Source organism: Solea senegalensis, linkage group LG18, assembly GCF_019176455.1.
Source record: "Solea senegalensis isolate Sse05_10M linkage group LG18, IFAPA_SoseM_1, whole genome shotgun sequence".
NCBI classification, from domain to species: domain Eukaryota; kingdom Metazoa; phylum Chordata; class Actinopteri; order Pleuronectiformes; family Soleidae; genus Solea; species Solea senegalensis.
The window spans coordinates 17,099,632-17,127,257 of NC_058041.1; the positions used below are offsets into that span (position 1 = coordinate 17,099,632).

At 39.5% G+C, this 27,626-nt stretch overlaps 1 protein-coding gene across 8 annotated transcripts; it reads left to right on the forward strand.

Annotated features, from left to right (window-relative positions):
* The first annotated feature begins 1,414 nt into the window (after positions 1-1,414).
* On the forward strand, positions 1,415-26,781 carry cmn (calymmin). 8 transcript variants are annotated; one of them, XM_044013199.1, is made up of 51 exons: positions 1,415-1,574; positions 4,523-4,573; positions 4,655-4,708; positions 4,809-4,868; positions 4,943-4,993; positions 5,085-5,129; positions 5,346-5,396; positions 5,551-5,601; positions 6,211-6,252; positions 6,441-6,464; positions 6,864-6,914; positions 6,981-7,040; positions 7,136-7,210; positions 7,307-7,354; positions 8,669-8,749; positions 8,832-8,882; positions 9,977-10,024; positions 10,108-10,152; positions 10,641-10,682; positions 10,790-10,831; positions 10,919-10,966; positions 11,398-11,439; positions 11,523-11,606; positions 11,921-11,977; positions 13,192-13,626; positions 14,377-14,655; positions 16,307-16,360; positions 16,521-16,574; positions 17,274-17,318; positions 17,561-17,620; positions 17,943-17,996; positions 18,094-18,132; positions 18,216-18,266; positions 18,914-18,946; positions 19,010-19,054; positions 19,136-19,174; positions 19,281-19,337; positions 19,990-20,058; positions 21,446-21,514; positions 21,668-21,733; positions 21,845-21,874; positions 22,236-22,307; positions 22,407-22,478; positions 22,587-22,658; positions 23,219-23,287; positions 23,498-23,560; positions 23,650-23,715; positions 24,439-24,477; positions 24,570-24,830; positions 26,294-26,350; positions 26,456-26,781. In XM_044013199.1, exons 1-51 carry the CDS (start codon positions 1,511-1,513, stop codon positions 26,458-26,460), a joined length of 3,522 nt encoding a protein of 1,173 aa, XP_043869134.1. In that variant the 5' UTR covers positions 1,415-1,510; the 3' UTR covers positions 26,461-26,781. The 8 variants fall into 8 exon arrangements, with proteins under 8 accessions (XP_043869134.1, XP_043869137.1, XP_043869136.1 ...); XM_044013202.1 differs by having other exon boundaries at positions 22,236-22,298; XM_044013201.1 differs by having other exon boundaries at positions 11,523-11,600.
* Positions 26,782-27,626: the final 845 nt, after the last annotated feature.

The following is a 27,626-nucleotide window of genomic DNA, read 5'->3' on the forward strand; positions in this document are numbered from 1 at the left end:
GAAGCCAAGTATGTGAGAGGTCTGAGTGGACTGTGAGGTGGAACTTTAACCTCTCCTTGACCCCATAAGAAGAGGATTTGGACTTTAGGTGAGGAATCTATGTGAAAGGTGAGATATCTTTGCTCTTTTTTACCTGCTCTTTTCTTCTTACATATTCAAGGGGCCACTCTCATCCTCCAGCTGTGTATCTGTGTGCCCGTGTGCTTGTGTTGGCTGGAACCATGGCAACATTCTGAATAGCTGATGCTTGCTCAGTTTCCTTCATGTTAAAAGGATAAATCTGTTTTTTTTGAAGTGGGGTTGAATGAGATATTTGAATAAAGCAGTGACTACACCATGCATGTTCCCTGTATGTCTGTTGTGTCACATGTGTGTTGTTGTTCATTGTCATAGCACTGGTACAACATCGTGCTACACGGCCATCAGGCACAGGCCACACCCACCTACCAGATGAAGTTACTTTTCTCAGTTGAAACACAGGCCACACCCACCTACCAGGTAAAGTTACTGTTCTCAGTTGAAACACACACCCACCTACACGGTGAAGTTACTTTTCTCAGTTGAAACACAGGCCACACCCACCTATAAGGTGAAGTTACTTTTCTCAGTTGAAACACAGGCCACACCCACCTACACAGTGAAGTTACTTTTCTCAGTTGAAACACAGGCCAGGACTGCAGGACTTTACCATTCCAAACGATACCATACTGTACCAAAGCATAAAAGCTTCTCTGACCTTATTTATTGTGTATGAGAACAGTTGTCAACAGTTCTCACCTGTGACCTGTGACCTGTGACCTGTGTGTGGCAGATTGTGCGCTGAGGTATTATCATTTTATATATTTATTGTTTTCCATCCACTTTATACTTTTATGTGTGTTTTTAATCTCAAACCAAGCTCGTAATTTCATTCTGCGTTCTGCATCTTTGATGTTTTTACAGGGACTTTCAAATCCTCAATCTTGATTCATGAATCTTAAGCCTTGGAGGAGAAGGTCTGCACTCTCTGAATGCTCTTGTTTTTCTTGTAATCCCACCGACTGCGGCTTTAATCCGACATTTTAGATTACCTCCACCAGTAAAACAGGTTACTGGTTTTAATGCTGTGATCAGTGTTTTTTTCTTTGTAATCCCATGACGCCATGAAGAATTATTGTCAATTGTCAAAGAATTACCATAACATTTGAAACAGTTGTGTTGTTGTGGCTGATATAGAAGAATATACAGCCGTCAGGTAACTTTGATAGTCTGTTCAAACTAAACTCTCTCCCTCTTTAGTGTTAATGTACTTTAAGCGCTCTGTTATTCAGTAAGTGTGTGTGTGTGTGTGTGTGTGTGTCCACCTTGTGAGTCTTCCCTCACCAAAAAAAAAGGGAGGATCTGGAGAGCAGGAGCATCAGTATATTTGTGCCTCACAGTGAAGGTACAGTGGTCACTCAGGAACATCGTCCTCCTCCTCTTCATCCTCCTGCTGTGTCCACACACATTCTTCTTCTCCAGGTCCACCACGATGGGTCGACGACTACTTCACAGTGCAGTGATCCTTTGGCTGGTGCAGACAGTGTGTGCACACGGTGAGTGGTTTTAAACTTCTTGTGTATTGGGTGTATTTTGCAATTCTCAAATGTTCAAATGAAGATGTGGCAGCTGTGTCTCAGGAGGTGCAACGAGCCAGAAACTTGGAAGAGCACATGACCTTCTCTGTGTTTCTCAGTATAGTTAGACTGCGACAAACAAGTGACTTGTCCTGCTTGGTCCAGTAGTTTGATGAGATAAAGTCACAAACACTCATCATTCTGCATGACAGAGCCTGTTTTCAGATAGAATGGAAAATACATTGTTTCTGCTCATAGAAAGCAAAAAGAGGCAGAATATCATAATAATATCAACAGCAACCATAAAAAATCACCAAAAGTTGCATACTGCAGCTTTAATAATGTATTAATAACACAGATCTAAAGTTAGTTGTAATTTACTTCAATCATTGATCCCTTGCAAATATCTGTTTTACCTGTTCAAAATACTATCAGGCATAAGTAGTAAAATGAATTTTAGTAAAATTTATTTTTGTGGGTTCCATAATGCAAAGTTTGGAAATCTCAGCTGTAGTCTGTGAGCGACGGTGTGTTTGTGTAAGACATTAAACCCCTGTGATCACTGTATAAATCTGCGTATGAATGGGTGAATGTCAAAAAAGTCATGTAACGCAGTGGTTCCCAAAGACTGGGTCGGGACCCACAGATGGCTTTCAGGAGATACTTTTTGGGTCCCAGAGCAAAAGTATAAATTGTTCCCGACCTTTACGTAAATGCACATGTTTTAAATAACATGCATTAAATGAAGTTTGGATTCATGTGCGTGTGACAGACATGACTGTAAAGTAGTCGTGCATTTATGCACACATTTGCTCTTGTCACTATTTTTACCTTGATATGGTCACAATAATATTCTTATATCTAATATTTTAAGTGAGTTTCCATATAACTAGAAAAGTGTTATTTTAATACATAACAACAATAAGATGCGTTCATGAAAAATCAGTAATATCAGTTAAAGATGAAGAAAATCAAAGTTTATACAAACATTTAGGTGTCAGAGTCACTGGAATATGGAAGATTTTAAAGTTATAGGTAAAAGAAAAGTTGGTCAGTGTTTCCCAAACCTCAAACTGATGAAGTCTGCAACCAAAGGAAAGATATTTGGTTTATTGAAAGAAACTAGAATCAGAATGAGAAATCAGCTTTAATGGCAACGTATCAGTGCACATACAAGGAATCTCCATGACTCAGTTTACAGTTTACTTGACTTCAAACAGCTAATTCATTTGTTGGTCGTTATTAATGAATCAATTCATCCAGTCCTGTAAAATTAAAAAAAGGAACGATTAGCTCTCAATAAACACACTATACATGAAGTGAACTGTGAACGATGAAGTAGAATTGAAGAGATTACCTTTGAGAAATGACTGATACCTACAGTATATGTGTGTTAATATACTCTGTTGTGGGGTTAAAACACTGCGAGGCTTCATGCCGTCTCTCTGACGGTCGGGTTTGCCTGTCAAATTTCAAATGATCATGTTAAAGTGAAGTGTTAGCATTGAGACTTGTGTAAGTTCTCCACGTGTCTGGCCCTCCACCAACTTTTCTTAGAATGATGCGGAGCGGCTACAGATCCAGTTTCCTCTGTCAGCGGTCGTCGGCCTTGGTCAGTGAGATCAAAGGCAGCTGGACTTCAGTGGCAGCAGCAGGCTAAATGTAACATCCCTCTGTGAGGAGGGAACAGAGGGCTTTTACTGCTTACACAGTCACTGCACTACACCACACCACCCCTAAAAAAATGTTTAACAGACTTCTGAGCAGCCAGCAAACTCAAAGTAATAAAGGTTCAATAAATGGTGTCGTGTGTGTTCTGCAACCATCATCCACTTTACTTCAATGAAACATTAAATAAGAGAAGAAAAAACTTGTATGCACGTTTCACATGTGTGATAATAATACATTTAACAGCAACACAAAATTCAATTCATTCCATTTTTGAATCAGTTCCCTGAATTAACTCATTAGTTGAGCTCTTGGCAGCCTGTGCCCCTGAGCAAGGCAATCACTACTGGTGACTCCATGAATGTTATGGAGACCAAAAAAAAACCCAAGATATAAACCGCAGGAAGTCACATTCTGTCAGAGTTCAGAGTTGGTTCGAGGTTTAGGTTTATGTTTAGGTTAAGGGCTTGACATATTAGGTTAGGGTTAGGACCTAGGGAGTGCCCTTACATTATTCCTTGGCTTTTGGTGCAGCATTAGAGTTGGCTGTTTTAATCTAGCTTTCCTTTTCTATTGGTCTTAACACTATATTATTTTAATGTCCTGTTGGTTTTAAGTTGGTCTTAGTGTTTTCTTGTGTTGTTTTTATGTCTAACTGTACAGCGCTGTGGTCAACTTTGTTGCTTTATAAGACATTTGGATTGAATTGGATTGGACTTCTGTGCAATTTGTGTGTTTTTGTGTGTTTTTTTTTTTTTTTTAAAAAAAGACACAGTCGCACTCCTTTACAAAAATATACTCTAGACACTGGTATATCTATATACATATATATATATCTATGTATATATAGATATATATCTATGTATGTACAGTATATATATATATATATCTATGTATATAGATATATAAACATGTATATATCTATATATATATAGATATATATACATACAGTACATCTATATGTATATATACATATACATTAGAACAGTATTTCTGATTTTCCTCTCATTACCACCAGAGGAAGCTCACGTACCACTGGTGATACACATACCACAGTTTGAGAACCATGGTTATAGACAATATCCTCCCCACAGTTACATAGAGTTTCAGTCCACCATGAGCAGAAGGGACGAGGCCTTCATCTCACTTTAAACTGGTAACTTAACAAACTGTAAAAAAAACAAAGTGAACACCTGTTGAAAGAAATGAATGACGTCATAATAACTTGAGTTGAATAGTTTGACATGATGGTGTTTCAGGTTACGGTGCTGTATCTGGAGGTTCCACTGGACAAGGGCCACGACCTAACGGTGAGTCCATCACATTGTGTCAATGTCAATAAAGTTATTCCAACTGTAGAGTTTTAAAGCAATTTTATTTCATTGTTTTAGGACACAATCCCCAGAATGGTGGAGGTGTAGGCAGAATGCTGATGCCATCAAAGGGTACATTGAAAGCAAGCTCTCTTGTTTAGAAGTCACCTGTTCTTGAAAATATGAAATGAATATGAAGTTATTATTGTCACTTTTATTGTTGTTGTCTCAGGTGTGGGTCACACGATGGGTCCACAGAATGGATATGGTGGATACCCTTCAAAAGGCACAGGTCAGTGATCACAGAACGTCACATTAATGCTGAATTCTAGTATGAACTTATTTTTTTGATGACATTGCTCTCAGGTTATGGGCCAACAGCTGGAGTTTCAGGTCCAAATGGAGCCAAAGCAAACGGTAAATCTGTTTTTATATGATCAGAGTAATAAGATGCACATTCTATATCACTTTTCTAACCACATATATGACATCATATCATATAATCAAGGCTATGGAGCAGCAGCTGGTGTGGCACATGGCAGATCGATGAAAGGTGAGTTCATTATGTTCCTGAATTAATTCATTAATAAAAATGTCTATATTATGAATATGACATTGTATTTTGCCAGCATGTTCATACAAAAACAAAAACCTAATTTTATATAAATTTCTCTAGTTAAACTACTTGTAGTGGCCATTTGTTGAGGAGACATTAAAAAAGACAGTAATGTACCATGTGTATGAATCATGTGTGTGATGTTTGTTGCAGGATATGGTGGTCAGGCTGGTCAAGGCCATGGACATCAAATGAAAGGCAACGGTATGATTTGGACAGTGTAAACAAAGCGTTATCCCCAACCTTCACCACAATTCACAAACTTAAGCAGTTCCTATAGAAATCAGCTTCTGCGTCATGAGGACAGCAACAAGTTGTGTCAGTGTCAATGTCAGTGTATAATTGTATGATGTCACAGGTTATGGTGCTCAAGCTGGTGGATTTGGTGGAAAAGCAACTAAAGGCCTTGGTAAGGATGTGATGATGGTATTATTGTGTTTATAAGCAGACACTGTGTGGGTGAGATTTTAAAAGATTTTTAAAAAAAACATGGTTGTATGAGGTAATTAGACAGGCATGCTCGATATCTAACACACCCTTAATCCCACTGTTGTACAACAGGACACTGACGTTTGTAAACCACTCACTCTCCCACACCAAAGTCCATAGAACAAATCAGTGATTTTAGCTCATGGGTCCACTGCTGCCTCGTGTGGTCAATTTGCATCACTTCACTACATTCATCTGAACAAAGGATTTCAAACACTTAAGTCCAAAATAACACATATGGACTTAATGGTGGAAGCAGCAGTGGATCAACAAGTCCCTGTGAGCTGTGACGTAAAATCACTGTATTTTCTGTATGGACTTTGGTGGTAGTGGATAAAAAAAGTGACTCTATCCTGTAAGTTTCAACTTTTCCATGTTGATGTGGATTCATTCAAATACACTGTAAAACATTGGAGAGGTTTATGCTGGTTGTATTTAGGAGGTAGATCATTAAATGATGCTGTAAATTATTATTATCATTTCTTTAGTATATATGTTACATTAAAGTGTTTCCCTTATTGGTTTTTAGGTTATGGTGGTGCAGGTGTTCTGGGTGGAAATGGAGCCAATGGTAAGTTATTCAGTGACAAAATACAATAAAGCTCTATTTGTCTTCTAAGTATTAGATTGAAAGCGTTATTTCACATGGGATAACATAAAGTATAAACCTTTGTATTTAATTATAAATGAATTACATAGAATGTCAAAAGTGATGATAAACAATGATGAAGATAGAAATTGTCTTTGTGCTGTTTGTAGGTCACAGTGCTGCTGCAACAAAAGGTATGATCTGTCTGTCTGTCTGTCTGTCTGTCTCTCTCTGTCTGTCTCTCTCTCTCTCTCTCTCTCTCTCTATCTATCTATCTATCTATCTATCTATCTATCTATCTATCTATCTATCTATCTACCTCTGTCTGTCTACTTATTAGAGTACTAGCAAGTAGTTGAACAGGTGTGTGTACAGTGATTGCATATAATATCATAATCAATCCTTTGTCTGCACAACCACAATGTATATATATACATACATACATATATGTATATATACAGTATATATAAAAAAATGTTGATTATTTAATTGACAGTGATTTTCAACAGCTGTCAACATTGTTATCTACTGTGCTTTTGTGCTGCATCAATGATGCAAAAGTGAACCTGAATACATGTGTCATTGTTGTTCAGGTCAGGGAGCAGCAGCTGGTCAGCCCAGTGGCAATGGAGCGAGAGCAAATGGTGAGACTAAATGTTTGTTTCTTTTTATAACTTTAAACTAAAATGTGTCCATTGAACATTCCAAAGGACAGGGAGGAGTTGGAGGTAAACCCATGAAGGGGTATGGTCGTCCATCTTATGGAGCAGGTAAATCATACTGTGCCACTTTCTTGTCTTGGAAATCAAAGTGTTCGCACTATTGGTGACACAAGATTTAAACTGTACTTATTTAAACTGTGTGGTTTCAGGCCCAGGTGTGGGAGTGGGACCCTCCAGAGGTCTGGGAGTACCTCAGCTCACCAGGAACCAAGGGAGGGGTGAGTAAAGGACATGACACAGATGTGAGATCTGAGGTCACATCCTGATACAGTACACATAGTAACTCTAGTCATTGTCTTTATTTGTTCCTCCAGCATACAACAATAATGGTTATAATGGTTATGGAGCTCAGCCAATGGGAGGTGAGTTGTAAACCCGTCAGTCTGTGTTGATTTCACTTACAATGAATTCACATATGAACACTATTTATACAGCACTTGATTATAAAAAGTCCATCAGTTATGATGTAACAAATGTATCAGTGATTGCATTTACAAAAACTAATTTGTGGTGCATCCATTATCACAAGGTTGCTTCATGTGTGATGAAATTTACGAGGTTTCTTGAATGCATCTTAAAGCTTCTCCTCTAAGCTTAACATGCTGTAGATCCTGCAGAAGTGCTGAAATTGACCAGGGTCTTTGAATGCATCTCGTTAGCTGCTTTTCTTGGCTGAGCCATGGATGTATTACAAGAACTGGATACAGCTCCGCCCCCTCTGGCTTGCAGCTAATGTTTTCCAGTGGCCACTTGAGGTACTGCAACAGCAAAAAAGCAATTTTCCCATTGACCACAATAGTGAAAGAGACGCCTGTAAAATTGTTTACAGCAGAGCCGGTACAAGGCATTAGGTAGTGTATGCTTAGAGCCCCGTGACCAACAGGGGGGCCCCTAGAGCAGTGGTGGACAAACTCTTTGGCTCAGGGGCCACATTGACTTTTAAAATATGACAAACAGGCCGGACGTCAGTAATGTAACGTCCGGGGTCGGGTGAACTGTTCATAAAATGAATAACAGTTGACTTTCATTGTAGCTATATTTTAATGATGACAATATAATATAATTATTAATTCTAGTTTTTTGTGGCACTTTTGCACAGTGCAATATTTCAAAACTAGCAAAGTCATTGCCATGGTTACAATAAATGCATTTTTTTGGGCCCTGGTTCACAGGACACCTTGAGACATTGACATAGGCATTTATAGATCTTTATATTCCATATTTTTATTTCAAAACTTTCCTAAAGGCCAGAAAAAGACCAGAAAATGAAATAAATAAATAAATCGTATTTCCCTGAGTGTTGTCACAGCTGTGTACGAGCCATGGGGCGGCTCGTTCACAAAGCAAAGAAACATGATAGGAGTCACACTACTGCAGAAACTGTTTGGGCCTTATGACTCATCAATAAACCCCAGAAGTCATACAACTTTTTGGCATATGCACCGAGTGAGCGGCTTCATAGGAATGAACAGTGGGGAGGAGCTCTATCCAGTTTTTATTTAACATCCATGGGCTCAACACACAACGAACCCTGCATTTACTTTAACTAGCTCTCATGTGCATGTATATTTGAATATTTGAATCTTTAAACAAATAATACAGCTGAATATTCAAATAGTATTGTTGCTGAAAATGTCCATCCTTAGTAAACCAGTATATCTGTCTACCTTTTATAGGCTACAATGGTGGTTACGGTCATGCTGGTTCAAGTCTGGGACCTCGTTATGGAAATGGAGGAATGAAGGGACCAAAGCACGGTATGAACATCTCCATATCTGTGAAAACAAAGAATACATCACGATGCAGATGACATGTAGCTCCATTTTGTGTGATTTGCAGGTTCAAGTGGTGTAGCTGGAGTTCCCAATGGACATGGTGTGAAAACCAATGGTAAACCTGTTTTTAGGTGTAGTTGTATAAGGTGCTGACACATATTGTTGCTGACTGTAGCGGGTGTGGGTCACATGGTGGATTAGTGGCTCACACTATTGCCTTACAGCAAAAAGACCCAGGTTTGTGACCCAGCGCCTTCCTGTATGGAATTTGCTTGTTTAACCCATGAGCCCGTGGGTTTCCTCGGGGTTCTCCGGATTCCCATAATCCAAAAACATCCATCCATCCATCCATTTTGTACCGCTTTATACTCCACATGAGGGTCGCAGGAGTGCTGTGCCAATCTCAGCTGACATAGGGCGATAGGCGGGGTCACACCCTGGACAGTTCGCCAGTATCCAAAACATGCAGAGGTTAATAGGACACTCTAAATTGTGCATAGGTGTGAGAAATTTTGGCTGCCCGCAGGACACACACACACACACACACAAACACATTTTAAATCTAAAATATTGAAAGAACATGCTTGTTGCTTTTATCTCACCAATCTGCTTGTGCATAGACAGAAGCAGATTTTTATCTTTTATTACGTGGCTGAAATCTGTTTTTCCTCGTGTCCCTGCTGGCAGCCATGTTCAGAGTGAGAGAGTGTCCATGTTTCCGCAAAATGTATTTGGACACCTGACCATTACACCAACAGGGACTGTAATAACAAAAATAAGATTTTGTGTTTCTATGGTGAATTTATGTCCATTCATTCTGTAGAGCCATGGTTCCCAACCTGGGGTCCAAGTCCCCCTTAGGGGGGCGCCAGATATCACATGGCAGACACTCTACTGGATAATTACCCAAATAAAAACTATAATTTTGTTAGTCCACCTTTCAATTTACAAAGCTATTTATCGCCAACACCTGATCATGTTCCTGTTGACACTGTCATGTTGGAATAGAAAATGACCTTCTTCAAACTGTGGCCACAAAGTTGGAAGGATAGCACTGTCCAAAATGGCTTGGTATGCTGAAGTGTTAAGATTGTCACAGCCTGAGTAAAACACTTGAATTCAATACTTTTGTCCATATAGTGTCCTTGTGTCAGTACCTGAACTATCCCTTTAAAGTCATATCAATAATTGCATTGTAAAAATGTGCAGGTTATGCTGGAGCCAGAGCTTCTGTTGGACATGGAGCCATTCCAAACGGTGGGTTAACATGCGAAACATGTGTTGTTTGTTCATTTTACCAGTTACATTACTATTTCCCTTTATTTTTTTTAACTGTTAAGGACACGGATACCCACATGGTGGCGCTACCAAGCCGGCAAATACAGGTTAACACATGCTCAAAACTGCACTTCTCATTGTTTTTGGGTTCATGCGTAGGGGTTTGATTTAGGTTAATTGGTGCCTTAATTGGTGCCTGATTTTGAAAAAGGAGGGAGTGGGGAGCAGTGCAGGGGGGCGTGGTCTGGTAGTGATGTTATCGGTGAGACATGCCTCTCAGTCTCTCACACCATGCTTTGAGTGGTGGAGAGAGAAAGATTAAAAAAGTTTTAAAAAAAGAGGGAGGAGTCTGGGACAACAAGCCTTGTGGTGATTGGACAAGAGGGTGACAAAAGCTGATTCTAGTGATGCAAGCGTTGACTAAGAAAGCCAGTGACAGAATTTGAATGCAGTAGCTGGTGTTTGTACATGAAACATTTGCACCTGGATCAACAAATCAATCATATTAGCATATATTGTTTATTACAAAATCAACAACAATGCTTTGTGACAATTATAGATATAGACAGAGATGAACTTTGCTGTATTATTTTAGGCTATGGCAGCTTTCCCAATGGTTATGGCAACAAACCTAAAGGTGAGACTTATAAATATTATAATAAATATTTTATATTGTTGAAAGTATTGTTTTCTTTTAAATAAATCGTGATCAACAAACAATTTGCTTTTGTGCATGTTTTACAGGATATGGAGCCTCCAGAGGAGGTGCGGTGAGACCCCAACCAGGTACTGCTTGCATTGTTATCGTGTCACAAACTTAAATTGTACAGTCCAATTGTAAAATCCACTCATTTGTTTGCTTTGTTTGTCAAGGTTTTGGAAATGGAGCTGTTCACTCTGGATATGGCGGTAAACCCAGTGGTAATGATTGTATTTTGATGATGTGTGATAATGACATGTTGATGTTTGACCTGAGGTCACGGTGCTGCTGCTGCTGCTGCTGCAGCTGCTGTTCTCAACAGTTATGGAGCCAAACCCAACGGCACGTCGCATTAACACTCACCTTATTAACAAAAATAGTCTTGAATACAAATACAATACACAGTGTTTCTTTTTTTCTAATGTAATCCGATGGCATGGGAACGTTCATATCATGTTCCCAACTAACCCTGTAGTTCAGTTCTAAGAAGCAGAAATACAAGATTTCTATTGCATTTTGACACAATTAATGTGTTTATAAAAAGTATTCTAATTTTGCATTTTTTCTTTATTTGATTACTTGATTTTCGGCTACTGTAAATGAAAATTTTTCCATAATTACCAGCCTTGTTACAATTTCTGTTTTTCCTAAGGTCATGGAGTTAGAAATGGTGCTGTATTGGGTGGATATGGAGGTAAACGTAATGATGAGCTCCATCTTTATTTCTGAATGCAATAATTCCTCATTGAGGTGTCTAATGTCAGTTTCTGTTTGCAGGAAACAGAGGAGGCTCAAAACCTCAAACTACCAAAGGAGTCGGGGCTCTGTTACCCAGCCAAGGTGCTAAAATACCCGGTACTGGTAAGAATTCTTACCGATACTACTACTACAACTACTATTAATACTTTTACAAATGTACAGAAGTAAAATAGCACCGAATGAGACAAAATCAATTTAACAAAGATAAATGGAGCTACAGATGTTCCATCCCTGCAATGATTTACCAGAATTAGTATAAAGTCTTTCTTTAATCTCAGATGACATATTATGACTTAATACAATACAGTAACGTCAGCGCACACACGGCAGGCAGCAGACATCATCATTGCCCTGCAAATCATGTTTACTGTACTACTGTGTTTATGTTGATCTTTGAATCTGTGTATGTTTGACAGGATATGGTGGTCCTGCTGGTGGACCCACTGGTCAGCTGGCCAAAGCAGCTAATGCTGGTAAATACTATTATTCAATGTCTGCTTTAAAGGGTAACCAAGCCCCCTCTTCTGACGCAAACTCCACCCAATGCCTGATTTGGAAAAAATGCCAAGAAGTGGGCTGCGAGCTGAGGGAGTGGGGATCAGTGCAGGGGGTGTGGTCTAGTAATGCATTACAGCTGTGTGAGCTGCTCAGTGATACGAGCCTCTTAAACACTTACACATACAAGTGTGTGTGACGTTTAGAAAAGGGGGAGGGGTCTGTTTCCCTCATGGTATGGTACGGTTTGGTACAGTACAGTAGGGTTTGGAGTGGTAAAGTCCTGGGTTAGGCTTGTGTTTCCTTTATTTGGTGGGCGGGGCGTGGGCTGAGCCCAGTGGCTGCGTCGCGTGAAGACAATGAACGATGACGCGACACAACAGACACAATGGAGGACATATTTTTCTCCTGCTCAGTTTGTGGCTGTTTGTCCCAACGAGACAAAGTCAAGCTGTGAATGAGAATCGACTTCCATAGAATATTTACACCAAAGGCAAGAGAGTGACGTTTTCGGTGCCCACTCAGCTGACTGTCATGGGTGGAGTCAATCTAGCAAAGACAAGGTGACGAAAGAGGGCAGTCGATACTAGACATTTGTATCATGTATAATGTCAAAACCTTTGCACCTTGATCAACAAATAACATTACTATATATATGCCACACAGGCACAGTAGTGGTTAGCACTGATGCCTATGTTTTTCAGGCCAACGACTAACTACCATACAGTATATTGTACTAAATTGTTTTTATATTAAACTGGGCCACACAAACATACATTGTTAGTGTGCATTTAATACGAAGCTGCCATTTATACACATACCACGTTAACTGATACCAATGCCAATTTCAACAATGTCTGTCGGGTTCTCCAGTTTCTTCCCACAATCCAAACATTTGACACTCTAAACTGACCATAGGTGTGAATGTGAGAGTTAATGGTGGTTCCTCTCTGTGTGCGCCCTGTGATGGACTGGTGACCTGTCCAGGGTGGAGGATAAAGCAGTAGATGATGAATGAATGAATGATACCCATATACACTGGTTCTCACCTGAAAACAAATTTAGCGGTTATAGCGGTTTAGCAGCTATATTTCACTTCTGTGTTTCACTGTGCATTCATAGTATCTTTTAAATGACGATCTTATTGTTTTCCATTTCACTCTCATATCTGTTTGGTCTGTCTGGCTGTTAGGTTACGGCATGATGCCAAATGGGAAGAGTACAATGGGTGCAGGTGCTACCAATGGGAAAGGCCTAAAAGGTGGAGTTTTCTCTCCTGCTCAGCCAAGTGCAGCACCACAGGAGGCTGTTATCCTGCAGCAAGCAATGATTCAAGGCGCACTGTCTGGTCTGCCTGTCGCTCCTGAGATGACACAGGAGAAAAATCAAAAGCTGCCGTTTGCTCTGCCTCAAGGAAAAAGCTACAAACAGACACCGCTGAACCTTCAGGGTATACCAGAGCCAGCACCAGCATTCTCTCATGGAACTGACCCACTGGCTGCACTCGAATCCATACCAGAACCTGGTCTTATGGGCCCCCAGGGAAAGGGTCTGAAGTTGTCCACACCTGTATCTGCACCAGTGGTTCCCCAGAGTAATCCAGAACCAGAACCAGCAAGTAACCAAGGCAAGTACCATGAACCTGAGTGTGAGCTGCGCTTCTGTTAGAGCGCCACTGGTTGCTCTAACATATATATATATATATATATATATATATATATATATATATATATATATATATATATATATATTTCCAGTTGGAAAACAGAAAGAAAGGTGGTCTTAAGTGCTAAAAAAAACTGGACTTGAGTTTCACCTCTGATCCAAAAGGCTTCTTCAGTTATAATTTTGGTGTGATGACCTTGATGAATCACACCTTGGCTCGTGTGACCTTCACAACTCACATGATGATTATATTAATGACCCCAAGGTGCCAGGTTTTCATTTTTAGCACTTAAGACTACCATGACCTGGGTGGCTGAGTTTTTAAGAAACCGCTGATCCACCTCTGATTCTGACACTCAAGTTTTACAGGGTTTACAGAGAATACTTTGAAAAATGGAAAGTAACCAGTGGGGAGTAGTTTTCTGGGAGCTTATTCCCAAGAGATCCCTATGGAACCAGACTGGTTCAAAAAGGTCTAATGGCTGCCACTCCTGACACTTTATTAGGTGTCATGTGTACCTAATAAAGTGGTCAATATGTGTAAAGTCACTGCACATGTCAGCGTAATCCTCTTTTCAAATGTTGTTCAAAAGGTTTCTTTGTAACACACACACACACACGTTGAGGCTTTAATGTGTCATACAGGCTTGTGTATATTGATGTATGGGGTCACAGTACAATAATACGTTAATGACCTGTATGGCCTCTGTAGGTTATGTGACTGGAAGCGCTGTGCCTGAGCAAATAGGCCCAGAGACAGACGTTGTGTTTGGTGTAGACAGCACCGCTGAGGCGGGTGTTTCCACTGAAAACATCAAAGCTGATCCTGAAACAGTGTCAGCGAACATCGCAGCGCGTCTCATACCTGAGGAGACACTGACTGTGGCTGTGCCTGAACCAAAGGAGACAGACATCCAGAGTCAGCCTGAGGCAGCGCCTCCTCACAGCCTCGGGGTCAATGGTCTCCATGCAGAACAAACTGGGGCAACTGGTAAACTAGTATACTAGTGTAGGACTGCATGTCAAAGCTGTGTTTGTCCTAACTCTAGGAATGAAGTCTGCAGAATTGTGGACATTAGTCTCTCTTTGGGTGTTGCATGACTCATCGCGCTGCAAGATTGCTGTTGTTTTCATGTGTAGAATTCAGTCTAAAGCGGTGTTTCTCAAACCACCTGAGAAAATAGTGAGCTCTTGAAGTTACACCATTATCACCAATGTTAGAATACAGAGGCGTAAATAGACCGAGCAATATCTTTTTCTTATTATTTTCTACGCACTCCATCAGTTCCACTCAGATCACATGCCCACAGTACCACCAGGGGGAGCTCACGTACCACAGTTTGAGACTGAATCCTAGACAGTGATAATGGTCATGGCTGTACAGACTTTTGTGTTAATGTGTTTATAATGTATGGTTTTATGTTGCATGTCAGCACATTATCCATGTTACCCTTGACGTGTGTTCTGTTGAAACGTTTGGATTTAGATCATCTACTTTTCTATTTAAAAGCAAAGTTTTTGGGAAATAAATGTAGACTTTCTTGCTTAGCAGTAGAACAGAAAATTAAATCAATCAATCAACCAATCAATCTTTATTTATATAGTATTTTACAATAACTGCAAGGTAATCAAAGTGCTTCCCCTAAAAGTACAAAACAATATAATAAGAATCAGTACAATTCATGTCAAATTTGTTAATACTTGAGATAGATGTTGGTAGGATTAACAGCATTTTTAGAGTTTACTCTGCAAATTCTAAAGAACGACTCTGTCGACAGAAACCTGATGCATAAACTAAAATAAATAAATAATAAATAAAAGAAGCCAACCCGACATGCTGGGAAAAGGGAGGGTTGTCGCACTTTGTAGTCTCAACCATTAGATGTCACTAACGCTTACACACTGGACCTTTCTATTACCTGTTGTGTTTGTATGAAAATTATTTTTTTGTTGTTTTTTTATATTCCTGTTGTGTTACGAATCAACAAGTCAAAATCAAAAACTGCTAGCTGACTTAGCATCAAGACCAGAAACAAACTAAAACAGGTTTTTAAACCGGTTTCAGCCAAAATGTCTTTTTCAAAATGTCTTTTTGGATCAAACAAACAAGATTTGCTTGATTTTTAATGTCACAAACATATTTTCTTACTTTTAGACAAAACCAGGCTAGATGTTCCCATCGGTTTCCAGTCTGTGCTATGCTAAGCTAAAGTGCATGTGATTCTCTCATCAGAGCAAGAAAGTGGAAAAAGGACTTTCCCAAAAAATGTCTGCTTCTTTTAATGTTTGTTGAAGGTAGAGAATGAACGGGTTCATTGTTCTGAATGTCAACAGATAAGCAAATGATTGAGTTTCATTTCCATCAGTGATTTTCAGGGTGAACTTGAACGCTGACTTTCATGAACTGAACGAAGCCTAAACTGATGATTGTTCTACTAAAACATGTCAAAAATGGCTGCTGTGAAAAACTTTCATACTTTGATTTTCTTCTCAGGCCTGAAATATTACATTTAGTGCATCCAGTGCATGACCTGTACGGTTTTCTCGTATTAACCCTAAAATGAAGATCAGTCTCTATGAAGCTACGCGTAGATTATTTCTGGCTAATCCTTGATTTTATAATCTGTCCCTCTGCATTATAGAGAACAGGGAAGCTTCACTCTCCAAAGGACAAGGAGCTAAATCAGCTAAACCTGGTAAACTTATTTTCTAAATCTGAAGTCATGCCTTAAGGTCTTTGCACAGTGGTTGTTAGCTTGCTTTAGTTTGTATGTGAAGCCCCTGGGGCCCCTTAAGTCTCTTAACATGTACTACACATCTTTAAGTGTTTGTTTTGTCTTAAAATGTTTTTTCTAGACTGTGGACCATCAGGAATACCAAATGGACAATGGATGAAATTACCTGGACCAGGTTAGTGAAGAGTACAATTGACTTGTTGGTGATGTTTGTGTGTTAAATGATAACTCCTTCATGTACATTCATGTATTTTAATAAACAGTGCCTTTAAGTCTAAAATGTCTTAAGAATATGTCAACTGTCAGGTCAGGTCATCTTCCAAACGAAAGGTTGATGGTTCAGTCCACACCTTCTATTGTCTACAGTGCTTATGTGTCACTGGGCAAGACACTTCACCTTAATTACATGTGCCGGAGCCAGTGTTTGGGAACCACTGGTGTAGCCTGTACACCAGTGATGTGTCAGTATCTCGTAAGGTTTACTACTACTACATACTACTCTCTTTCTAATCTACACGTTTAGCATTAAAAGCTTGGGATACATAAAATATTACTACTACTACTACTACTACTACTACTACTAACAAGTTGGCAGCGGTGTAATCATTGTATGTGCGCAGACTCTTGCGTTGGTATAATTTCATTTATAAGTGTATCATGTTACACACTCAGGTCATAGCTTACGTTCCCAGGACTTCATCACTTTTACTGTCCCCTCTGTCTCAAATGAAATGATGTTGTGCTCGCGTATCATTTCTCATGAAAATATCATTTCTGTGTACGAATGTGGCCCAAATATAACGCCATACGAGTGTTGTGCATTAAACGATGAAAACTTTGTGCACTCATTGTTATTTTCCCCCTGTTTTTGAAGACTACAATGCAGGTGCTGGAGGATCCACTGGCATGCAGACCAAAGGTAGTGTTTATGTCATGACTCAGTATACAGTGTCATGCATCAGTATTAGACTCATTATTTGACAGCAGGAGCTGGTGTTGAAAACAGATATGGTGCTAAACCCTGTGTTATTATTCACAAATGGAATATTGACTGCAGGTTTAATACATGTAGTAGTGACAACAGTAATATGATATATGTGTATATATGTATATATATATATATATATATATATATATATGTGTGTGTGTGTCATTGTTTAGGATATGGTGCCAGTGCAGGAGGATTTTCAAATGGAGGAGGAGCTAAAGCAAACAAACCAGGTGAGGAAACCAATACATCTAATATGGCACTGTCCTAAAGACAGGAGGTGGAGCCGGAGGTGGAGCCGGAGGTGGCAGAGCTGATGATGCAGAGAAGGGGACGTCAAAATTTCCACCAAAAATGATGACTGACTTCCTGTTGCCCCCAAAAGGCACCACCTGGCACTCGTGTCCTAACAATGTCCTCCTTTTCACCTCATCAGTGTTATTGGAATGTTTATATGGACTTTGGAGCCCCTTCTGTTTGATTATTTTCAAATGACCTATCTGTAAAGGTGATGAAAGACCTTTTATATTTAAAGGACGTTTTGTTTATCCATAGGTTATGGCACAGGAGGCTACGCTGTCCCTGGACTCAGCCATGGCTATGGAGCTGGTAATATCCATCATCATTTATAACATACAGTGAATAATCTGCTCTAACTTTTTCTTTTAATCCTTAAAACCTTTTTGTTTGTGTTTTGCATGTGCAGGTCTTAGATATGCTTATGCAGGAAACCCTAAACAGCCTGGTAAATTGTGTTTTTTTCTCAGCTGATTCACTCTGATCATAATGCATAATAATTATTGTGGTTGGCATTTTATTATTACTCAGGTTACGGTCAAGGAGCATTCCTTGGAGCTGGATATGGAAATCCATATGGAGGTGTACTTTCCTTTTTTTAAATCCCAACATGTGTTTTAAAATGTTGTCTCACAGTAGTTACACATAATGTAGAACATGCACGATAACAAATGCAGCATCACAGGATTCATCAGATTAAGTTTTGATTCACATGCCCTCGATCAACCTCAGTCTACCCAGTTTGTACATATACTTTATGTCATTGTTAATGAGCTCTGTACTGAGAGGAGAGGAGCTCACACTGCATATGCACACGTGGACAAATGCCATTTAAACAGTTTTTCAATCTTCCTGAAAAAGTTTGTACCTCTACGTCGACAGTTTTTGACAGATCCATCTGAATTTGACTGTATTGTGATGAGTAGGTGGTCAATCAAGTATGTCCATAATAATCTACCCAAGAAAATGATAAGATTGTCTAGAAATTCCAATAATTTACAATGGGCTAAATGTGTACTGTATGCAGGATCAGACACTCTACCACCAGACTAAGTGTCCTCTGATCCACATTACTGATTTGTAACAGGGTCCAGTCCCATTGAACAGGTTCAGATGTGTATACCTCAGTGACATCTTATGTAATCTTATGGTAATATCTGTAAGCAGGGAAAATGCCGATGCACAAATCCATCAGCAGAGTTTTACTGAAATATGTCTTTATTCCTCAGGAAATGCAGATGTGGGCGAAGCATCTAAATCAGGTAGATATGAGCTTATTTTATAGTTGTTAAAGTCTTTTTTTTTCTAACGTCTTTTTTTCACAGGCTTTGGAAATGGCTATATTGCTGGTGTTCAGCCTGACTATGCAAGTGAGTAACATTAAATCACAGTTAACTCTTCCAATGATTCCATTGAATCACAGTTTAAGTCCGCGTTCTTCTTTTTCACAGGTCTGGGTCAAGGTGTCCCCGCTGCTGATGCCCAGTCAGGTATAAGTCATGATATAAGAGAACAGTGAAGGAAAACATTAAATGAATGAAACAGTGGTGATAATAATAACAACAACAACAACAACAACAACACGTGATTCTACAGGTGTTGCTGCACAGGTCCCTTACAATGGAGCACCAATCGTTCCTGCAGGACTAGATGGTAAGAGCTTACATCACACTGTGTATAATATATGGGAGGAGTCATATCCAGAAAATGTGAATGATACACAACTCATTTGAGAGCTAGTCTTTAGGAAGCATTGAACCCTGAGTAAATTCTCAACTTATTGCAAGCAAGAGGTCGTCCATCTTTGAATAGCAGGTGTCTCCATGTATATCAGAGGTGTCAAACTCATTTTTGTTCAGGGGCCACATACAGCACAATTTGATCTCAAGGGGGCCGGACCAGTAAAAAGAGCAAAATAATAGAATAATAACCTATGAACAACAAGAACTCCTTTGTTTTTTCTTCTTTGTTTTACATTTAATGAAGGATAATTTTATTATTTTCATTTCTTGAGAAATATAAGTGCAATTTCAACAATATCATGCCTAAATGTACTATTTACACAGCACACTGGATCTATAAAGGCACAAACATTTAGTCACAGGTATCTGGAGCATTTGACATTACGTTTAGATTAGTGTGAAATTTTAACAAATTCATCCTGTGGGCCGATTGGACCCTCTGGCGGGCCGGTTCTGGCCCCCGGGCCGTATGTTTGACACCCCTGATGTATATTATGATGGTTAGGTGAGATCAGGAAGTCTGTTCTGAAGTGGTGATATTTGTCTTTGTGTCCTTTGAACAGGCGCTAGCCAGTTTGAACTCCAGTCTGCCGGCCTTGTTCCAAATGGAAAATTGGGCGGCATGTATGGTGGTATGTATGTATGTACTTTATAATATCAGAAACAGAGAAGCAGTTCAGTTTACTTGAAGTGTGGTTACATAAAGTAAAGACACATGGTTCTGTATGCACCCCCCGTGCAGAGAAACAGCCTGAGACACTGACGCTACCAGTGGGTAAACAATGGAAAACTGATTTCAGCCACTTAACGAAAGGCTTGCCTAAAAGAATCTACACTCGTTGAAGTCTATGATATTTCACATCCTGTTCTTAAAGAGGACATATTATGCAAAATCAACTTTTTAATCATTTCAATACTTATATTTGGGACTCTGGAGGCCCTACCAGTCGACAAAGCGTGGCCCCCCTTAGTGTAAGTATAGGCGATAAAACACTCAATGTTGAATTCCCTGCGCTTATGACGGTAGCATGCGCATTTCACCGCAAATGTTACCGCCCCACCAGTAAGTTTACCTCGAGAGCTCCACCTTAGCTCCACCTTGTCCCTGCGAGAGTGCAGGCGAGGGAGGAAGAGCGGTATTATGTCAACACGGCGGGACAAGTGTGCTGTTGGTGGCTGCACAGTGGAGCACAGTGTTTTACAGAGGATTTTATATATGAAGCTAATGTGCCGGATAAAGTCAGCAAACGTGTGTTCGCACCACTTCGCATCAGACTGCGGCCAGCGGTCGCCGTATTTAGTCAGGGGACGTATTTCACCGACGTACAAACACACACATTGTTAAGAAAAGATCATACAGAGCTCATAACTGACCATTCTGACACGTCCTAATTCAAAATATTTGTTCAGTACGTCCTCCATGACCGGAGCACAAACTCAGTCTGATACAATCACATACAGTGGCAGTTTATGCAGCGATCAGTGGTGCTGTCCCTAAGTGTTTTTAACTGATTTACAGTTTGGCACTGTTCGGCTCGATCCTTATGTAGGACGTCTCTTCCTGTGACGGCGCTCTCGATGTTTTCTGCTCACGCTGCCATGTTGATATTGTCAGAGAACTAGTGGAGGGAGGGGGAGAGGAATGGAGCGGAGAGAACAGGAGCTGAGCGAGCGAGCGTTCTGAAAGGGGCGGGTTTAGCAGGGTTATTGAACTGCTATGGTGCTTCATCCTTTTATTTATTTTGACCAAAGCATGTCACTGACATGTTCATTAGGACACCAGGGAACTATTTTAACTTGGAGAAATAGGGTATAATATGTCTCCTTTAAGTCTTTTCTCACCAGCCCATACCAAAGTGGGAACACAGGGAAAATCATACAGGTGCTGCTGGTCTATACTGCTGCCTGAAATGTCCATGAACACACTGAAGAAATGAACACAACTGCCTAGCACTGCAGTATCTTTTATTGTATATACTATATGATTTCATAGACGCAAAATCTCTTCCAATGTTCCAGGAATGGGCGGTGTACCTTTTGGTGGTCAGACACTTGGAATGGGTGCAGAGAAGTCAAGTAAGAAATATGGTGAGTCACTTTCTGTCACACAACTTTAAATGATGCATAGAAAATGAGAAAGTTGTTGTTTGTGACTTATTTTGCACATTTTCCTCACTACAATACTGTCAAATCTTTTATTATTAATTATGTATATAACAAACTCACTGTATTACTATTCAGGCATTGGTGGTTTGCAATTTGGGGCACAACCCCTCACTCCAGGAACTCCTGGAGCCGGGAAGTATGGTACGCTATGTTGGTTTTATTTGTGTGTGATGAATGCATGAATGCATGAATCAAAATGTCTGCTTTGGGGGGTTAGCTTTCTGATTTAATATGTGTTTCAATTCTATCCAGGATATGGTGCAGGAGCATATGGACCCACAGGTAATGGAGACAAACCTACAACATATGGTGAAAGTCAAATGTAATAAAATAATATGCCGTGCTGCAAGTTATCTCCACTATCTTGAGCGAGTAAAGGAATTGTTCAGGTTTAGTGAGGTAAGTATGGGCTTTGGTACAGGTAGTGAACAAGGCTGTGTGATGGTGAGTTCAATCTAAATAACAGTTTCATGGGCCAGCATAGGCTGCAACAGGTATAGATGTTTTTAGGTGAGCCTTGTGTGTGGTGGCTCCATGTCTCATCCACACAATGACATGTCAGTATCTTATACAACCACCTGAACTATTCCTTTAATGTGAATAATGTGATTATTTCCCACGTTTGTCCTCAATGTCTGTGTAGGATATAACGGGTTCCCCAGCAATGGGCAGCTTCTGGGTCATGGCAGTACTGGTCATATACCTGGTAAATATGGTGAATACGTACAGTACACTCACAATTGTGTATAATGTCAGCCTTAAATCACCATTTTCATAATTCTATTCACTTCCTGTTTGTGCCCTTGCTGTGCAGGTTATGGACAGATGCTTTATGAAGCTCAACAAGCTGGGCGGAGTCCTGAAGCCAAGTCTGCTGGCAAATATGGTAAAGAATAAATAAACAAAAGCAGTTTCTTATTGTAATGCAAATTAGTGACACACTTAATGAGTCATTATTAAGTACTTATTAATCCCTTATTGTTTTTTTCTGCAGGTCTGGCTGGTTCACCGTATCAGCCTGAAACTCTCGGACTTGGACAAACTGGACAGTTAGCGGGCGACTATGGTGAGCAAACGTCATGATTTAAGATGATAAATGATGACGACTGTGTGCACCTGCCTCCTGCTATGGTGGTGGTTAACGGTGCACTGTGTGAGAAATGGGGACATCTAATGGTGAGACTGCATTCAAAGCATTAGGACTAAATAAAAAGACAGGGAAACAATAACAAATAATAAAAGAATACACAAACGATGTAGTAGATGTAGTAGCATGTCAAGTTAAATATTGTGCATTCTAAGATTTTGCGTTGCTTTTTTGTTTCATACTGGAGTTATAACAACATAGAATATAGAATTTCCAATGATATTTATTGATAATGTCATCATTATTGGCTTCTTCTTAGTAAACGTGTTTCAATTTACTTTTTAGTAAATACGGTATTTTATTTTGATACATGGTATGGCACATGTATTATTTTAAAATACATTTTAAAGTAGTCTTCACCCTCATACATTTAAGTTCCCTATGCTCTTAGCTGAATACAGTGCATTGTTTTCTGTGATTTAATGTTCACATAAGAGTGTTTAGTTTGTGAAGTGGTTTTATATAAATCTCTTTAACAGAAAACCAGGGACTGCATCACTCACAGCCTCTTGAATCTGCACCTGAAGCCACAGCTGGTGTAGAATATGGTATTTATTTATTGTTTGACTATTTTGTAACTGTCTGACCAATGAAGTTAAATAAGTGTAACCACACTTTATATATGGAAACTTTATATATATACTTTATATATACTTTATACTTTATATATATATATATGTGTGTATACATATATATATATATATATATATATATATATATATATATATATGATAATAAATGATACATAACTGAAACAGATGCAGCTGGTTTGCCATATGAGTCTCTGCCGTCTGAGCTCCATTCACCTGGAAAATCCTATGGTGAGTGAGGAATGTTTTTAATTTTCTTATAAGAGACACAAAGACCAGAGTTTCCTCTTATCGTATCTGTTTTGATTGTGATCTCTCAGTGAAGAAACAGCTACTGACTCCAGCAGCTGCACGAGAAAGTGAGGGACTCTCTGTGGATAGATATGGTGAGTTAGTGTTTCTGCATTTGTAACATTGTTACAGTGATACAGTAGTTAAGGTGTTTTAAGGCCAGCTGCAAAACAAGAAAAACTTAATAAAAGGTTTGTCAAATAAAATCTATATGACATTTTAACATTATGTTTGTCCTCACTGTTCGACAACCTGTTCTGACTTTCCACATAGTAACCTGGTAACAGGTACTTTTTTTAGTACCTGCTCTGGCGATACTATGTGTGACGTCACCAGACTGCCGGTCACTGATTGGTCAGAGTGTCGTCACAGGAAGAGACGTCCGACACAAGAGTCAAGACGAACAACGCCGAACTGTAGATCAGTTAAAAAGACTTGACAATGCTAAAAATGTGGGTTAATCTCCAACAATTACCAGGTAAATAAAATCTCGATGACGTTGAGTAGATATTATTTTTTTAGTGGAAAACCAACCTAAACCGTGCCGTGCCGAGACGAGCCGGGATCATAATAGAAAAGGGGCTGCTGTGTCAGCGAGTTTACATCCAGCATAAAGGAGTTGTTAAATCCACTGCACAATTATTAAATCACTAAGTTCAAATGTGTCACTTTGCGAGATACAATAGTGATCACATTCTTAAGATATTGTAGACTCAAGCAGGTGTAGATTTTATTAGGTGAGTGTTTTTTATGTACCTCATACAACCCCATTTAACAAACATGAACTATCCCTTTAAGCACTGATTTGTCACTTTCAGATAACGTGGACTACATTAATGGACACGTGCAGCCCCAAGGTAAAAGGAGAGACACTCATTTAATGCCAACATAAATAATGTTTATGTGACTGATTGATATTAATTAATCATCTTCAAATTTTGCTTCCTAGTTGTCGCATATCCTGCAGCTACCACTCCCAGCCCCACCCTGGTCTCTGCCCCCTCCCTCACCGATGACGCGGTGCCCAGAGTAGGTGTTGAAGACTTGCCCGGAAACACGGGCCCGGTCAACCTCAGCCTTGACTCCGCCCCCGCCACAGAGACGCAGGGCGTGGTTCAGGTGGCAGAAGAACCTGACGACCTGCTACAAGAGCAGCTTCCGAGGCAGATACACATTCAACAGCAGCTCAAGCTGCACTTTCACCCACAAGGTACAGAAAGTTCTGGAGAAGTCAAATCACCCGAATGAGGGAGATGAAAGAGAGGGAACTGCTTAACCATGGTTGCAATTAACCTACACACACACAGCCCAAAACTCAACCAGTTCCTCGGAAATGAGGTTCTGCCTCATTAGGACCACGTTTTGGTCTCCATGAGGACTACTGGTCAATGTTTATGACGGAAAATGTCTAAATAGACAACAAACAACACACTCACAGCCTGGTTTCCATGACTTGAGTGGACATTACATTCATTTATATTAATTTCCTGGAGACAAACTACTATAATAACTACTACTAACCCTAACCCTGACCACATAAACCATATAAATAAACCATATAAATAAAATGTAAAATGTAATCCTCAAGGATGTAAACAAATAGACCATAACATCAATAACATTCTCAGCATTAACTTCATAAAAGTGGAGACCATTAAGGCTACATAGTTGAAATTAAATAAACATACTCAGTCAAAATCTGGAAATATAAATGAGGTCACCCGTGACGCTGCTGACACTGAGGATCATTCCATCACCATGGACAGCGCTATGAAATCACAGAGCACAACAAACCATACACACATAAATTCATGAGCATCCTCACACTACAATACAATTTAATGCACAATCCTCACTCTCACCGCGCGGAGCAGTCCACCGGCAGCTGGGGATTCTCCGTTTTCTGTATGTGTATGTGTTATTTTTCCTTTTTCCCTAGTGTCAGAGCCACTCAATACACTGTAATACAGTACATATTGTAATGAACCGTCAGAGGTGGACATGGGGATGGTCAGCACCAGGCTGGTGAGGGGACACAGCTGCGGCATGCTCTCAGTCAGAGCGTTAAGTGTCAGAAAGTGCAGCAGGTCTCATGGGCTCCTTACCTCAAAGTTTGACAAAGTTTGTACATACGCGATGCTATCAAGCTAATCACCACACCGCTCTCTCAACCTCTCTCAGCACTCTGGGGGGCGTGGCCTGCAGTTAGACCTGCGCTGTTAGACGATTCTGATTGGATAACATGTTTCAGGACAGTAACCCTTTCATTGCTGATGGGAACTTGACAGTAAACATAGATGAGAGAAAATTTATTAAATGTATTGTATAAAATATACATATATGTATATATATATTTTTTGTAATAGATTTGTGTTTATTATGATAATAAATAAATAGTGACAGACATACACGCCTCATCTGGAGTTCCCACTCCACACAATGTGTGAGTGATAGTTTGCCGTCACCACATAGAACGTTTGGGAAAAACTTATTTAGGTGACGTATATGGAAGCATCACTGTCACTTATGTATCATACATTAGATTTCTGACACATGAATATGAAGATTTGAGTAGTAAATGTTCCCGGTGAAGACTTAAAGCGTTGATCAGAATTTATCGTGGCACTGTTAAAACATAACAAGAGACTTGAAACATCTTTTCTTTGTCCTCAGGAGCAAAGAACAGCAAACATGATCTGAGCAGTTTCTTTGGAAACAGTGGTTTTCAAGGTAAGGAGACGTTTCTCTTCACTGAGGTTTGCTCCTCAAGCATCCAACTCATGTTTGTAACGTTTCCTTGTCTCCTTGTCTCCTTGTCTCCTTGTCTCCTCACAGGTTAACCAAACTGCCAACCACACATATAATGTCTTTCTCTGCCACTGTATATTATTATTTTTGATTGTTTCTTAATGTTGTTTTATTTTTCCTTGTAAGTGTAAAAGTATATATAATCACAGTTGTACAACATTTAAACATGATGTTAGGGTTTTTGTAGTGTTTCCTTTTTGTTCATGCAGGGATTTTGTTGTTGGAGTGTGAAGGAGACACTTCACTTATTTCTATAAAATGTATTTCACTCTAATTTATTTTGCATGGTAAATGTTTTTGTACCACTTCTATTGTATAGGATTTGATTAATTAAAACCATCAAATAATCCCAACAGTGACAATGTCCACTGCTTCATTACTGTGTGTGTGTGTGTGTGTGTGTGTGTCTTATTACAGTGTTTAAAATAAATGTTTTTTTTTAAATATTCACTTATTTTGTGGACAACTGTCCAGGGTGTACCCCGCCTATCGCCCGATGTAGCTGAGATTGGCACAGCACCCCCCGCGACCCTCTGGTGGAGGATAAAGCGGTTAGATGATGACTGACTTATTTTGTGGATGTGTGTGTGTGTGTGTGTGTCTTATTACAGTATTTTTTTTAAATATTCACTTATTTTAAATACAAATCTATGTTCTATCTAAGTTTGAACTGAGCTTAAATACTGAGTTAACAAGTAACTTGGGCGTGTCTGTCAATGAAGAACGGGAAGTGATGGAGTCTGAAATGAGAGAGTGGTGAGTCTTTCAAAATAAAACAGGATATGATGATATAACAAAAGAAGTAGAAAACATGTCCACACTTTTGTTAATGAGGGCCATATTTTGATAATGATTTTTTAAGCAGTAACGTTTACATACAAATGCACTGTTTTATAAAAATGTAATTTTCATTGTCACAATTATCATTTCTAAATGGAAATGTAACCAAATCTAAGTCATGCAGGAGTGAAAAAATGAAAGGAAAATTTGCCTTTCTTTCACATCTGGAGTCAAATAACATAATATGAGATGCGTGCATATACGTAGCTGTCACAGGTGGGTTTCAAACTCACGACTCCGTGCAAGTCCTTACAGCTGAGCTACTGGGGGTCACATGTGACCGGTCATAAATAATACATTATAAAACCGTAGCAGCGTGCCGCACACAGGCTGCAGAGTAGTGAGGGAAGTACAGAAT